The sequence below is a fragment of the Periophthalmus magnuspinnatus genome, chromosome 19 (assembly GCF_009829125.3).
Source record: "Periophthalmus magnuspinnatus isolate fPerMag1 chromosome 19, fPerMag1.2.pri, whole genome shotgun sequence".
Classification (NCBI taxonomy): domain Eukaryota; kingdom Metazoa; phylum Chordata; class Actinopteri; order Gobiiformes; family Gobiidae; genus Periophthalmus; species Periophthalmus magnuspinnatus.
In genome coordinates, this window is record NC_047144.1 from 10,112,509 (window position 1) to 10,128,672 (window position 16,164).

The following is a 16,164-nucleotide window of genomic DNA, read 5'->3' on the forward strand; positions in this document are numbered from 1 at the left end:
CTCAGGTACCTGCCTACCTATGTGCTGGCCTGGTCATTGAATTCATTTAGAGGTGTGTATTTTATCCCAATCAGACCAGTCCTGTAATAAAAAATGTCTTGCAGTTATATAGTTGTATTGTTGTTATAGTATGCAGCCTTTCTCTAAACTTATTCTTTGGTTCGCCATCCACCCAAAACAAAATAGGCAATCCTCCAGCTAGGTGCTTCTGACAAAACCGAGCTCAAAATGGAGAGGTAACCTCAACAACACTGATGTATGGGTCAAATATGCAGCATGAACGTAAGTATAAATGTTTAAGTATACCTTAACTTTAACCTTATGTTTGCATCAAGAGTGAGGGTTTGTGTCAGCTTTGGTGAAGACACTGCAACCAACCCCCACCAAAAATACACATTAAACTGTTTTTGAACATTGGCAAAGCCTGGATTATGTCAAAAAACAGTTCTAAATGTTCCCATGGTCCATTATACAAACCTATGCCCGTGAATTGCAGAAAAGCATAACGACTAAGGAAAGTCACAGTGAAGTAGTGGCCTATTTTCCTGCCTGAAGACTAGGGACGGTGCTCTTGCTCCTGGGTCAGACTGATAGATAAAAGAGCTAAGTGTAGGAGGATAACAGAGAGGGCCAGATAAGGGAAAACACAAACAACAGCGAAAAGAACAGGGCAGATATAATGAAATAAGGCACATTCGGACTGAGCTTCTGGAACCAATTTTGTTATCTGTGGTCCTAGGGGCAGCCAATGGATGTCCAGGTGTGTCAACTCTGCTTTGGTTTAGAGTAGATCCACTTTTTATATGCTCACAGGTACAATGGCCAAACATAACTTACAGTACACAATTATTAAAAAGATATTTATCATATTTTATACAGAAAGTAAAAATACAATTAAAATATAAATTAAAATGAGCACATTTACTAAAGAGCGACAGAAGAACAGCAGGAGTTTTCTGTTTTAACTAAGAAGTTTATGTGATTCATGAGGAAAATACTCAGTTATGTCAATATTATTTAAATGATACTTATAAATAATCATTTTATTTTGAAATGCAAACCCCGACTAACTTCCGCCTTTCTTCCGGGTTTTGCCGGTCGGTTTTGCATCATATCCGGCCACTACAGCGCCAATTTAGGAGGCTTTTTCGTGGCAAATAAACATACATTTTGGTGACTGTCTATGTGTCTTCGTGCCAGTAAGTATCTTTTTGCGTGTAGTACCTGATGTTTCTTTAGATTAGGTCAAATATATAAAAGCATGGCGATTAGTTGCACTTGAGATGTCAGTTTCATCAGCAGCTTCGGGGAGGAGTCCACATTGCCATCCCTCCCCCGATTTCTACAAACTCTTATCAATTTAGGAAACACCTTGTAAATTTTAAAAAACTGACTTGAAGGAAAGGCAAAGACACGGGTCAATATAAATCAGGCTGGGAGTCATCGCAAGAGCTTGCTTTTATTTGCTAACATTTCTACTGGTCCTGGACACTTGTAAATATAGTATTACGGATTAATGACATCTCACATTACTTTTGTGGTTTAACTTGTCTTTTGCTTAAATATTTTCTAGAGCAAATAACAACATTAACCATGCTGCTTCCGAGGCTGACAGTGTGTTCAAAGATCCCAGAGCAAACTAAAGTATGCTGCTTTTTCAAAAGATCTCTGATGCAAGGTAAGACCTGTCATTTCTCTTTGTCTATAACGTAAACTTATTTTAAGTAACCTATGCGCACGAAGATATAATGGATCGTGATTGGGATTACAGTCATTAATATAGCACTTTATAATTCATTCGTTAGTTGTAATAATTTCATTGCATCATCTTTATAGAATGATGCAATATTTTGGGGAAATTGACTTTCCTTCTCCTTTTATTTTTCTTTCTCTTTTTGTTTGTTGTTTCTAAAGTACAAGGCCATTATGCCCTAACAGACCAAACATTGTCTCTAAAGTACAAGGCCATTAGTTTATCCACTTTGGTGCTACTGTGTGTTTTTGGGGGCTCCTTTGTAGCATTTTATAATTCATTCGTAGGTTGCAATAATTTGATTGCATCATCTTCATAGAATGATGTACGGTAATATTTTCCAGAAAGTGCTATGATTTAGCAATCTGAGGAATTGCTGTAATTGTATGTATCTGTGTGTAGATAGATACATAGATAGATAGATAGATACATAGATAGATAGAATGTATATAATGTGTGTGTGTGTGTGTGTGTGTATATATATATATAAAAAAAAACTAACATTGTAATGTGTTTTACAGTTTATCTTGCAGGACTTCCTTTATCCTTTTATTTTATCTTTTTGTGTGATTATGCCCTAACAGACCAAACATTGTCTCTAAAGTACAAGGCCATTAGTTTATCCACTTTACTGCTACTGTGTATTTTTGTGGGGCTCCTCTTCTTGCACTCTCATGCGCCTCATTGCTCCACAGAGATGTGTAATGTCAGCATGGGCTTTGCTGCTTGGCCTGCTGATGTGGCAGTTTAAAGGCTGCGATTATCTGTTTCCCTGGTTACAAATGGATGTACTACTGGATCTATGTGTTTTTCTAAATCGTGTAATCAATTAAACCAAAACCCAGAAAAACAAACTTCTTTCCATGCTGATGTTTTCAAATTATTCTTGTGATCCAATATATCGATGTTGCTTTAAATGACTAGACACAGCTCTTATGCAACCAAAACAGTATTTTAACTATTTCAAATACAGGCTAAAATTAACTAAATAATCCCGCATTATAGTTATAGTTATAAGTTATACCTGCATATACAAGATGACAACCCTCTCACATGCAATTTTCTTTATAGAAACTCACAACTGCATCTGCCTTGGTTAAATCTGTTGAGGAATTAATGCCATATCAAAACTACCCACCAAGTCCAAATTTTATACAAATTACAGTGAAACTTGGGAGCCGCTAATTAAGAAAAAAAAATCAATTAACAATCATTTATCATCCCAATTTAGGATACGCCCATGGGACGTCCATTGCTCATCGCAGTGAGCTTCGTCACGCCAAAAGGATAGTTGTGAAGTTGGGCAGTGCAGTGGTCACCCGAGGAGATGAGTGTGGCCTGGCTCTGGGCAGACTTGCCTCCATTGTGGAACAGGTATAACATTTTTTTAATCATATATTACAAAGAAAATGACATATTATGATTTTCTCATATATTGTATAGTGAAACATTTTGTGTAACAAATTCTTCTTTTTAGTTGTTATAATAATATATATTCATAGTTGTAGCAATTTGACTTTTCCTAAGATTCATTATTGAACAGGTGTTAAGAAACCATCAAAAAATTGAATAAAAATGTGCTTAACTTCAAAAATCTAAAAAGCAACAATGGTTCAAATAAAGTCCCAAATATAGTATAGTGATCTGTTTGTAATGTGATCATACAGACTCAGGGACTGAGTGAAGCCTGGCCGCCCACTGCAGAAACAAAGTCAGAATACGCTTTATTGTCGTGCAGGTGGCCATGCTGCAGAATCAAGGCCGAGAGATGATGATAGTCACCAGTGGAGCCGTGGCCTTTGGAAAACAAAGATTAAGACATGAAATCCTGCTTTCTCAGAGTGTGCGTCAGGCGCTACACACGGGACACAACCAGCTCAAAGACATGGTAACGCATACGCACACAGGTCTGTGGGAGTCAAAAGAACTGTCTGATATATGATTTGGGAAGGACAAAAGCATTCCATAGGGCTTCTGCTTTCTGTAAAAGTAGATCAAGAACTTCAAATAGTTATTATTTATTTATAATTCCAGTTACAACAAGCATCTGTCAGAAATGTGTTTTATTTCTGTTTTATCCAATCACAATCAGTCTCTCCCCACATACTATTACCTGAACATCTAGGCTATAAGAATTTCTCTTTAAATCTTTAAATATTGTACCCTTGTTTAAATGTTGTTAGACTGGCTTTTATGTACTATTCCTTATTCAGGCACAAAAGTTAAAAAGTACATTGTGCAACTTTTCCGATGGAGGGACAGCCACTGGCTTGTCTCCATGGAGATGTTATCGTTTTGTTTGGAAAGTTCCACAATATAGCTTTAAACTGATCTATGTAGCACTTAGTTGCTAAAAATTCTAAAACATTCATTCTTACTGTGAGTGGGGACATCACTTCACAGATTAACTTGTAACTTGACCTAATGGTGTCAGTTTCTTACCTCCATGGAGATTGACAAGTTTAATGCCATTTTGTGGAACATTCTAGGCAAAACAATAACATCTCCATGGAGAGAAAAGCGGTTGGCAGGCCCTCCACCAGAAAAGTGACATACTATATTCCGTTCTGTAAACCCCCCAAAATCAAGAAAATTTAGCCTGGAAGGGCATCCAGCATACAACCAATATCTAGTCTGCATTTCATGTGCTGTGGTATCTTTAAAGTGCTGCTTATTCACATATTGTTTATTATTATTCTAGTCACTCCCAGTTCTAGAGGCCCGTGCCTGTGCTGCTGCTGGACAGAGTGGCCTGATGGCTCTGTATGAAGCCATGTTCACGCAGTACAGCACATGCACTGCACAGGTATTCTCATATTTAACATTGTTTACTGTGGTTGGTGTCTTCTCTTTACCTCACTCTTTTCTCTCTGTCCTCTCCAGGTCCTTGTCACTAACCTTGATTTCCATGACGACCAGAAGAGACAGAATCTGAACAGTACTCTACAGGAGCTGCTGAGGATGAACATTGTGCCCATCATCAATACTAATGACGCCGTGGTGCCCCCTCCGGAGCCCAACAGCGACCTGCATGGGGTAAATGTGGGTACAGACAGCAGGAGGGGCGAGGCTGGTGCTGGGGGCGGCACAACCAGCAGGGGGCCTCATAACTCTGTCAAAGGCATTACATTGTAGTCTGTGTGGAGACTGCAAAAGTTTTTTTCAGTAGTGAACAAAGGAAAGACTTAGTATAGCTCTATGCTCATTAACCAGTTCTTATTAGAAAGTTATATCTTTGTGAAAGGGTGGGCTATCCCTCTTATTCTGGAAGTCACTGTGGGCGCCGCTATCGTCATTCGGGTTGTGTTATTTTGCATGGGGCTGCTGATCTGGACCGCAGATAAGTTCTATATGGACTACAAAGCCATTTTAAAGCCTCCCAGAAAATCTTGTTGACTTGTTGGTCACATAAACATGGAACATTTTACACAAATCAACATACTTTTTATCAACTTTTCTCAAATTCTCCACTGAAATGAATAGGATCCTCTCTTAACTGAAAGTGCTGTCACAAAGAAGGCATGGTTTATTAGTATTTAGAGGTGGGGAAAAGTGGGCCAAGCAGAATAAGGTCAATATTGACAAAATTAAATATCACATTAATTTTGGAGATTCTCCCAATAGCATTTATTAGGTCATATTTTTGCCGCTCATCAAAAATTTACAAGCTAAAATATGCCTGTAAATGTCAGGATTGAGGATAAAGTGAATAAACAGTAAAATACAAATATCAGAATTTACACCTTTTATACCCTTCTTTATAAGATTACAGTTATACAGATTACAGTTTCTTTTTCAAATATTTTCATATTATTTGGCAACTGTTCTGACTCCATATTCTTATCTAAAACCTTGATAAGACCTTTTGCACAGTAGTCTACATGAGTACCAATATTATTTGTGGTTCCCTGCTCCACTGCTCTGCTTCACCAGCCCGACCCTTTATTTAAGCTCTATGCATGAAAAGGCAGAGCATGCAGTCACTGGGGTGGAATTGCTCTCTGGAGGTAACAACACTAAACATTTCAACCTGGAGTATCTTTTCCACTATAAATCATTAACAAGAGCATTAACAAACAACATAAAGTGTACTTATTATTTTATTAAGTTTTTTTTTTTTTGGTCTCTACTCTCTTTTTTTTATATGACTTTAGTTCAAAAGCTCAGAGATCTCATTTATAAAGCATGTGCACATACAAAAAGGCGTGGTTCATACTTTTCATGTGCTTCCTGTGTTCATGTGACATTTTTATGACCTTTTTCCATTCAAAATCATATAAGTCATATTTTGTTATAAATTATTAATTGGTATGGCAATCCTGTTTTCATCATTATGAAATCCATTGATAAAACGATAACATGGCGTGGAAATGTGTGGCCTGGTTCAAAAATGCTGAACTTTCTCTTGTTTCAGTTTTTTAAATGGGACAATAGATCTTTACCATTTGAGTATTTGCTCAAGTCTCTGTGTCTGTAGGTGATCAGCATTAAGGATAATGACAGTCTGGCAGCACGCCTGGCTGTGGAGATGAAGGCTGACCTCCTCATCGCCCTCTCTGATGTTGAAGGTTTGTGTGTTAATATGGAAACGTGTCTTTAAGGTGACATGCCATCTGTCCAGCACCATCTATGTCAAAACAGTCCTCTAAAGTTAAACTTTAACAAAAACACTCATCTTTCTGATGTGTTAATCATTAGTATCAACTAGACCTGAACCTGAGGGATTTGTATCTGTTTTGTAAAAAAAAGGAATGTGAATGTACATTTTTGTTATCTTCGCTCCACGTGTTATTTCTACATAACATGAACATTTTGGGAAACAGCTAAAAAAATACATCCTGATGCCATCAACACCTCCATTATCTCTTATGCGATTGTGTTAATAAGATTCCTGACAATTTAGATTGAGTCAACTAATTCAGTATTACCCATTATTTAAGATATTTATCGTGGGTAAAGTAAAGTCTTTTTCAGGTCTCTATAACAGCCCCCCTGGGACAGATGACGCTAAGCTTATTGACATCTTTTACCCTGGAGACCAACAGTCGATCACCTACGGTACCAAGTCACGAGTGGGCATTGGAGGCATGGAGGCTAAGGTAGTTTTGTTTGAAGCAAAACCAAAGATTTAATTAAACAAAGCCTTGTCACTTAAGATTATTGAAATGATTCTTGTCATCCTCGCAGGTGAAAGCTGCTCTCTGGGCTCTGCAGGGTGGCACCTCAGTGGTCATAGCCAATGGCACCCATCCTAAAGTGACGGGTCATGTGATCACAGACATTGTAGAGGGGAAAAAAGTGGGCACGTTCTTCTCAGAGATCAAGCCGGCAGGTAATTTTTGTCTTAGATACAGTATTCCCGGAGGTGTGGGATTGATAATATTACATCAAACCCAACTTTTTCTGTTAACTGACTTTAATGTGTCGTCTTTGAATAGGACCAACTGTGGAGCAACAGGCTGAAATAGCACGTAACTCAGGAAGAAATCTGGCCTCTTTGCATCCAGACCAGGTACATAAAGAAATACCGTCTCTTTTATATAGTGTGATATTTTCAGTATACAGTCCCACTGATATTATATAGAAACTTCCCTAACTTTTCCACTATGTTTGTAGCAAGTAATATACCAAACATGAATATATTTTTTATTGCAGCAGACTACACTGTGTTCCAAATTATTATGCAAATTATATCTTTCTCTGATTTTGCCAAATTGTCAATATAAAAATAATTTAAGTCATCAACCTTTAGAGCACAATTCAAATGTTATTGAACAAATCTCCCAATGATAACAGTATTTTTTTCAAAAAAAACTAAAATATTTTGTTCCAAATTATTATGCACAGAGTTTCAAACCATGTTTTTGTTGTAAAGAACTGAAAATGGTCATTTGTTTATTTTTCAATTAGAAGCATATATAAAAGCCATTTCACTCAAAACATCTTAACAGATCAAGTTACATTTTAACAAAGGACCCCTTATTTGAGAGGAGCTTCACAATTCTTGCATCCATTGAACTTGTGAGTTTGTGGAGAGTTTCTGCTTGAATTTTTTTTGCTGGATGTCAGAAAAACCTCCCAGAGCTGCTGTTTGGATGTGAACTGCCTCCTGCCCTTATAGATCTTTCACTTGAGGATGCTTCAAAGGTTCTAATAGGGTTGAGGTCAGGGGAGGATGGGGGAGGATGGGGGCCACACCATGAGTTTTTTCTTTTATGCCCATAGCAGCCATTGATGCAGAGGTATTCCTTGCAGCATGAGATGGTGCATTGTCATGCAAGAAGATGATTTTGCTATGGAAAGCATGATTCTTTTTGTACCATGGAAGAACGTGGTCAGTCAGAAACTCCACATACTTTACAGAGGTCATTTTCACACCTTCAAGGACCCTAAAGGAGCAAAACAGCTCTCTCCCCATGATTCCGGTTGAAAACATGACTCCGCCACCTCCTTGTTGACATAGCAGCCTTGTTGGGACGTGGTGGCCTCCACCAACCATCCACCACTCCATCCATCTGGACCATCCACGGTTGCACAGCACTCATCTGTGAACAGGACTGTTTGAAAATTAGTCTTCATGCATTTCTGGTCCCACTGGAGCCGTTTCTGCTTGTGAGCATTGGTTAAGGGTGGCTGAATAGAAGGTTTATGCATAACTGCAGCCTGTGGAGGATACACCTTGATGGTTGTTGGACTCCAGAGGCACCAGCAGCTTCAGATACCGGTCTTCTACTTTTTTTAATGACATTTAAGCAGCTGCTCTCTTAATCCAATGTATTTGTCTGGCAGAAACCTTCCTCACTCTGCCTTTATCTGGATGAATCCGTGTGTGCTTTGAATCAGCTACAAATCTCTTATTAGTACAATGATCATGCTTAAGTTTTTGCGAAATATTTAAGGTTTTCATACCTTGTCCAAGGTATTCAACTATTTCATGCTTTTCAGCACTAGAGAGGTCCTTTTTCTTTCCCTTATTGCTTGAAGATGGTGGTCTGCTTAATAATGTGGAACATTCATTCTCAAGTAGTTTTTCCTTTAATTGGACTTCTGAGATTGATTTCACTGACCCAAAAAGCCGTGAGACACAATTTGTTTTCACTGGAAAACAAAACATTTTACCTTTTATGACACTTACTAACACAATTTGCATAATAATTTGGAACACAGTGTAAAGATGAACAATATGTTGTTTCTTATATCTGTATATTTTGTCGATATCTGTTTGTTTGTCCTTATTACATCAGATGTGTTTTTTTAAACAGACTAGTGAATTTCAATGGGAATAGAAGAGAAATTAAAGTATAGAGGTGTCAATATGTTTACACTAGTGATAATGCAGGCACTATAATTAAATTGAAAGTGATAATCAGTAATATTAAATTAGTTGAGCGAAATCTGATTAACACAATGTGATTACACGTATATTCCCCGTGTAGTGAGTACAAAGAGAAACTGTGCCCTCTTGTGGATGGACTGGCACATTACTGACTTGTTAACTTGCACTTGTGCTGTCAGCGGAGTGAGATCATCTGCCAGTTAGCCGAGCTGTTGACAGAGAGGAAGGACGAGATCCTGGCTGCCAACAAAATGGACGTGGAGCTGGCTGTCACTGCAGGTGCCTGTCCCTCTCTCTCTGTGTGACAGGTGTGCACAGATAGACTGGCACCGAGCACTCAAGTCCAACTGTGCCAAAGTAGTTCTGCAAAGTACTTTAAGTTTAGTCCTATACTATAGCTCTAATTGGAAAAAAATGTTAAACTAGAAGCGGCATTTATATTTTATTACAATTCAGCAAAATCAACAAATAAGCATATAGTTTAGTCTAATTTAATTTAGTTATTTGGGCACTTTAACATTGTGTTTACATTACATGTATACATTATCATTAAATAGAAGCATAAATGACCCAAAAGGAGTAGGCTAAACTAATTGATTATGAACATGAACGCCTACCTCATTAAAAACAAAACTGACAGTCATTATCAAAAGGTAATACAAGGTCCAACTAAACTATAAAATGAGTTTTTGATATACTGGTATATTGTGTATTATTTTGTATGTAAATAATTAAGGCTGAACCAGACTAGATTACAGCATTTGAATTGTTTATTATTTATTGTAAACAAGGAATGTCCAAACAAAACTAGAAGATTATGTTAAAGTGATTGTGAATAATCTTAAAATTGTGAAGTTTCTTCTCACAATTATTGATTATACAGTTCCCCCAGCATGGGAGTAGCTTTATGAAACTTTACTCCAAAAAATAAACCTAAATGTTATAGAATATTGAATGTTGAATTGATTCATTTTTACTTCTAAGATTGTCCTGATTATTATTTTTTAATTTGTACAATTATATTATGACCTGGATATTCACAATTGTCAAATAACCAAATAATCTTGATATCCCTAATTGTAAATAGTGATTTGATATTATTTCTACACTCTACTCAAATGTTCCTTTTCTAGAATGTTGTTTTGACTTTATTCTTTCCCTCAGAGCACATGGCCCCTGCCATGCTGAACCGCTTGAGCCTGTCTCCAGCCAAACTCAACAGTCTGGCAATAGGTCTGCGGCAGATCGCAGTGGCGGCCCAGGACAGTGTGGGGCGGGTGCTGCGTCGGACCAGAGTCGCCCATAATTTGGAGCTGGAGCAGATCACCGTTCCCATCGGAGTCCTGCTCGTCATCTTTGAGGCCCGGCCCGACTGTTTGCCACAGGTTTGCACTCAGTACCTGCAGTGTAAAGAATCATGCAGTGTGTCAAATATGGTGCTAACATGGGTCTTTGTGTAGGTGGCTGCGTTAGCCATAGCTAGTGGCAATGCCCTCTTGTTGAAGGGAGGAAAAGAAGCTGCCAATACAAATCGTGTCCTGCACCAGCTCACACAGGAAGCTTTGTGTATACATGGAGTCACAGAGGCTGTACAATTGGTATATATATATATTTTTTTTGGTTCTACATATACTCAATATAAACACACTTAAGACATACTTGTTCAGGTTTGAGGCCAGTTTAATCCTGCTGTAGACTTGGTTTTGTTTTGTTCTAGTCCTGGTCTAGTTGCAATGTAGTTACAGTAATGATGTTGTTTGTGTACCAGAGTAAATGCACACAAAATTAAAATTGACAAATCAGCTTCCTGTAACTCAGACAGTTAAACTCGTAAAAAGTAAAAGCATTAAAAATTGTTTATCATAGGTGAGTACTCGTGAAGAGGTAGAGGACCTGTGTCGACTGGACAAATTGATAGACCTGATTATCCCGCGGGGGTCATCCCAGCTGGTGCGGGACATCCAGTACGCAGCTAAAGGCATCCCAGTGCTCGGGCACAGCGAGGGAGTCTGCCATGTTTATGTGGATGCAGATGCCAGTGCGGATAAAGTCCTCAAAATTGGTGAGAAATGTCAGAATTAATATCTCAGCCATCACTATATGACCACTGGGCAAGCATTAGGACAAAGACACGAATATGAAATATGAAAGTTGTCATTGTGAGACAAATGAATCAGATTTCTAAGTCTATAACTGGTTATTGTTGTATAAAGGAGTCCATATTAAGCACATGGTAATATTGTAATAGAGTACTGTAAATGTAAATATACCTCTGTAGCTAATTACACCTTTTACTTTTCTCAGTTCAAGATTCAAAATGCGATTACCCAGCTGCCTGTAATGCAATGGAGACTTTGCTGATCCACCGAGACCTTCTGAGGACCCCAGTTTTTGACCAGATTATTGGTACTCTGCGAACAGAAAGCGTAAGACGAATACAAGCTATCCTATGAAAAGAAGAGACTCGTGGCCCTCAATAGCCTAATTTTCTCCTTCATAGTCTAAAAGCAATAATATTACAAAGACAAATTCTGTTTATTAGCTTTTTGGACACTTTACAAAAGGTTAAAAACACAATTCCATAGAAAAGCCTGTTAGTAAGAATGTGTGTTTTTCAAGGTATTTTTCAGCCATAAAGATGTATAAATAAAAAAAAAGTTGAATGCCATACCATTAAGCATTCCAAGTAAAGTAGTAACATCTCCATGGAGCAGGTAGCGCTCCCCCAAACAAGTTACATAGTCCTTTTTAATATTTAAAAGAAGCTGTCAGTGACAGTCTGTGGGACACATTGTTTACACATTCTGATGTTATGTTTTATGTCTATGATTTTAGGTGAAGATCCATGCAGGGCCACGGTTTGCCTCGTACTTGACATTCAGTCCGTCTGAAGCCAAATCCCTGAGAACAGAATACGGAGACCTGGAGTGCTGTGTGGAGGTGGTGGACAGCATGCAGGAGGCAGTGGACCATATTCACAAATACGGCAGCTCCCACACTGATGTCATAATTACAGAAAATGGTACGTCACTCTAAATATTACAGGTAAATGGGTGTGTGATTATTTGTAATTCACCAAAGTAACATTGCGGTTTTGAGAATTTTTGCATTATGAAAGTGCGCTCTGTTGTGATGATCCGGTGCAGAAGAAGTGAGTACTATTTCAGGACAAACTCAGAAAAAGTTCTAATTTTAGTGCAGATAATTTTGGATGCAGTGAAGAGCATACAGCTGCCATCTAGTGACCACACAAGGTACACTCATGATCATCATGAAATGTACAAAGGCCTGTGACTGACGGTGTAGACTTATAAAGAGACACTTGTTTTGACTGTATACCAGTTTGTTCTCAGTGTAGAGCTGTGAAGCACCTTAAATTGACTTATTTATTGCATCATTATTTTAAAGTTTCATAACACTTGCATAATAATTAGTACAATTAGCTGTATTTTTGGGTAGGATATTTGATTGTTGTTTAATTTATCTTCAGTGTAAGATGTTTTTAATCTTCCAGAGGACACAGCAGAGCAGTTTCTGCAGCAAGTTGACAGTGCTTGTGTTTTCTGGAACGCTAGCTCCAGATTTGCTGATGGTTATCGCTTTGGACTGGGTTTGTTACATCATTTCTCTCACCATTTGTCTTTTAAACATAAAAATATTTCAAAACTGTCTGACTAGCCTGTGTTCATGCAGGAGCTGAGGTGGGCATCAGCACGGCCCGTATTCACGCCCGGGGCCCTGTGGGGCTGGAGGGACTGCTCACCACTAAGTGGGTGCTGAGGGGGGAGGGACACACGGCCGCAGACTTCTCTGAACAGGGCACTATGGAGTACCTGCATGAAAATCTGCCCGTCAGCCCCCCGCTGGCCAGTCATAGGGACAGCAACTAAACACACAGTGGACTCCCAGTGGGACAGGTTTACAGCAGAAGGTATGGGCCCTGTGGGGCTTGTTAAAAGAACTGTTTAGAACAGTCTAAGCACAACACAGGACAAGATTTAGGTGGAACATTGTTAAAACAAGTTCTTACTGTTAGATTCTACCTCATACAACAATACATTTAAATAACTGCTATCAATAATGAGCAAGGAAATGTTTACAGTTAAATTGCACAGAGGTAGAAGCAAATTTTGGAGACTATTTTGAATAATTTCTTATCACCAAAAGACGGTATTGAAACTGCATTTTTATTAAAATAAGTAGTTTGCTTTATTTTACTTGAGATTTTTCTGTTTGCTTTATTTTACTTTAACGTATTTGTTTTTTTAACAGTTGTTTTTGTTAAGGTGAAATTGTTACTGTATTATGCCTTGGCCTATATGATAAATTATTTTTCAGTTTTTGTCATCCATGCAGTTTCCTATCATTTATAATTGTGCATTCAATAATTGAATACTTTTTGAGAAAAATATCTAAACGCACTCCCATTTTATTTATTGTTATTCTCATCTTCTTGTTCCTTGTGGCGCCCAAAGCTTGTGTCAGAGCCAAAGTGTAATTGACAAGCTGCCTCCTTGGAGCTCGGGGCTACAACACAACTGCTTTTAAATGAACTCTGTGCCAGTCTGTCTATCTGATGCACTTGTGTTCAGCTTGTTTAAAACCACCATTGCTCAATAAAAGCGTTTGAAAAGAAATGTACAGTATGTAAAGTTGCTTTGATTTTTCAGATATTCCTCACTTAAATTTATCCTTTTGTCCTGAGTCTTTCTACTTCCACAAAGAAACACAAATTAGCAGGAAAAAGTTGTCCTGATTTGAAAACCAGACATCTAAAAATTGTCTTTTTTACTGTTGCCCATGGGGAATTTTGTGTTCGCTGGAAGTGGGGCATGCGAGCTGGAAGACAATACTATAGAGGTTTAATTATCCAGCCATCACAAATGAAAGAGGGATCCAGATTGCACACTAATAATGCTATCACAGACTGGTGTAGACGCAGCCTTCTTTTCCTACGTCTTCGAAACCTCTAAAGTCACGACTCGACATCTTTAAAAATGTACAACTTACACTTGAATCAGCTGGTCCGAAGGGTTCAAACACAGATCTGACTCTTTGGTCCTTTTCATGTGAGAACGATGGAGGAAGCGCAGTTAAATGGCTTGAGGTAGCGAAGGATCATTTTAGGGACAGGACTGTTTGATGCTTAAAACGGCAGGATCACAAACCAGTGATTCAGGTGCAACTGTGTTTTACTATGAAAGAGTATTTTATTTTAAAATGTCTCTGTGGACCCAGTTTAAAGGTGCAGTTTAGTTTGTTAAATGTTTATGGTTGTAAGATTTTCTTGTGAAGGTTTTTGAAGGTGTGATCTTATTTGCGATGCTGAGTGTTACGAAGGTAATCTTTGGTCATAACTTAAAAGGGCACTATGTAACATGTGTCTCCAATTCAGTTCAGTTTTATTTATAAAGCAGTTTTAAATAGATTACAACTTCAGCTGCCCAAAGCGCTTCACATAAAAAGTCAACAAAAAACAAATATACAGCTACTACAATACAAGGGCAAAGAACAATAAAACACCAGTTTTGTTTGCCAAGATCTACTCTCTGGTTAGTATTAAATGCCAGGGAGAAGAGGTGGGTTTTCAGTCTAGTCTTAAAGTGCATTAAAGACTAAGAGAATATACTTTGACTGATAAGTTACTATGGGTGTACAAAAATATTGATATATCGTATTGTTTAACTTAATGACACAGTATTGATGTTGTGGACTGCTGTATAGATTTTTAAAATATAAATATATATTTTACCAAATTATTCTGTGACAGTGCTACAATTGTGTGACTTGTTTACAGGAAAGAAACTTGTTTATGCAGAACATTTGACATTTGATTCACTGCTTTGATGATTAAAATAGGTGTTTTTCATATTAGCTTTGCACAGGTAATGGTTTAACAAAAACATTTAGTATCACAGTTGTGTTTTAGTTAAAATGTTGTGATCCTTTAGAGGTCTTAAACTGCACCCGTCCTTGTATAAGTGTAAATGTGGAGCTCGTATAAGCTGTGGATGAATGATATTGACCAACAGTTTGATTTCTAGTTAGTCACATGCACTAAACAAAATGCACTTCATGTTCATTCATCTTCAGTGAACAGAAGAGAAATGCTACATTAAATGTTTATTTCTTGTGAAAATGGGATTGATCATTAAGGTTTTTCACTGAATCGTATTGAACCAATTTGAAAAAGTACTGTATCGAGATATGTATAGTATCGTGGCCTATTTATCGAGGTTTGTATCGTATCGTAAACTCTTAACGATACCCAGCCATGTTACATAGTATGGCATTAAACCCACCAATGTCACATTTATTGAATTATATGTGTTTTTATTTTTAAAAAAAATGTTTTCTTGCTATAATAGTTCTTTAGCTATTGAATCAGAGATTTGTTGTGTGTATCCAGGGCTTTGGTCTCTTACTCTTACTCTCTGTATCTTAATGTTGCGTATTAGACATAAAACTTTGGCACATCTGCAAATCAACAGTTGCAATACTCTTCATTTCTCAATATATCTGTGGTGAGTTGTCAAGACTTCACAATGCTAATGGCTCAGCTCATTGTGTCATTACTGAATGAAACCAGGTTGAGTGACAAATTGTTTTCAGGTATTGAAAAATAAACTTGGCCAGGTCAGTGTTTGGCCTTGGATTAATTTATAGTTGCCATGTTTCTTCTGGCTCCCACAGTTAAGCTCCAGCTCATGATGCCACTATTGCACGCTGTCTTCAAGGTATTGTTGTAATATAAAAACCACGACAAGGGTGAATCTCTGCTCTGACAGCCTTTAATTGGACATAACTCAAGGCTAAAAACACATATCTTTCTCCACTTTTCATCTTAAGAGACTCCATCGTACTCCCCACTGGGCTTCAAATTTTTCACAATCAATAATTAATAATAAGCGGGTTATTTATTCATGTAGATCTTTGCCAATTACGCGATCTCTAATTAACAAGTTCAATAATTGATATTTATTTCTGAAAGGGCTGCGGTATCTTGGGCTGGATGAATTATGCATGACCAGGGATCAGATTTTTTTTTTGTTTTTTGTTCTGAGAGAGTACGATG

General features: G+C 37.8%; 1 protein-coding gene across 3 annotated transcripts; it reads left to right on the top strand.

Moving 5' to 3' along the window:
* The first annotated feature begins 1,144 nt into the window (after window positions 1-1,144).
* Window positions 1,145-13,261, top strand: aldh18a1 (aldehyde dehydrogenase 18 family, member A1). Of its 3 annotated transcripts, none has more exons than XM_055229645.1 (18): window positions 1,145-1,199; window positions 1,574-1,678; window positions 2,985-3,127; window positions 3,492-3,641; window positions 4,455-4,559; window positions 4,637-4,795; window positions 6,231-6,321; window positions 6,728-6,852; window positions 6,941-7,085; window positions 7,192-7,265; window positions 9,269-9,368; window positions 10,254-10,474; window positions 10,550-10,687; window positions 10,956-11,151; window positions 11,394-11,515; window positions 11,925-12,111; window positions 12,604-12,699; window positions 12,783-13,261. In XM_055229645.1, exons 1-18 carry the CDS (start codon window positions 1,184-1,186, stop codon window positions 12,977-12,979), a joined length of 2,370 nt encoding a protein of 789 aa, XP_055085620.1. In that variant the 5' UTR covers window positions 1,145-1,183; the 3' UTR covers window positions 12,980-13,261. The 3 variants fall into 3 exon arrangements, with proteins under 3 accessions (XP_055085620.1, XP_033840671.2, XP_055085621.1); XM_033984780.2 differs by having other exon boundaries at window positions 4,637-4,789; window positions 12,783-13,260; XM_055229646.1 differs by lacking the exon at window positions 1,145-1,199 and adding an exon at window positions 1,349-1,494.
* Window positions 13,262-16,164: the final 2,903 nt, after the last annotated feature.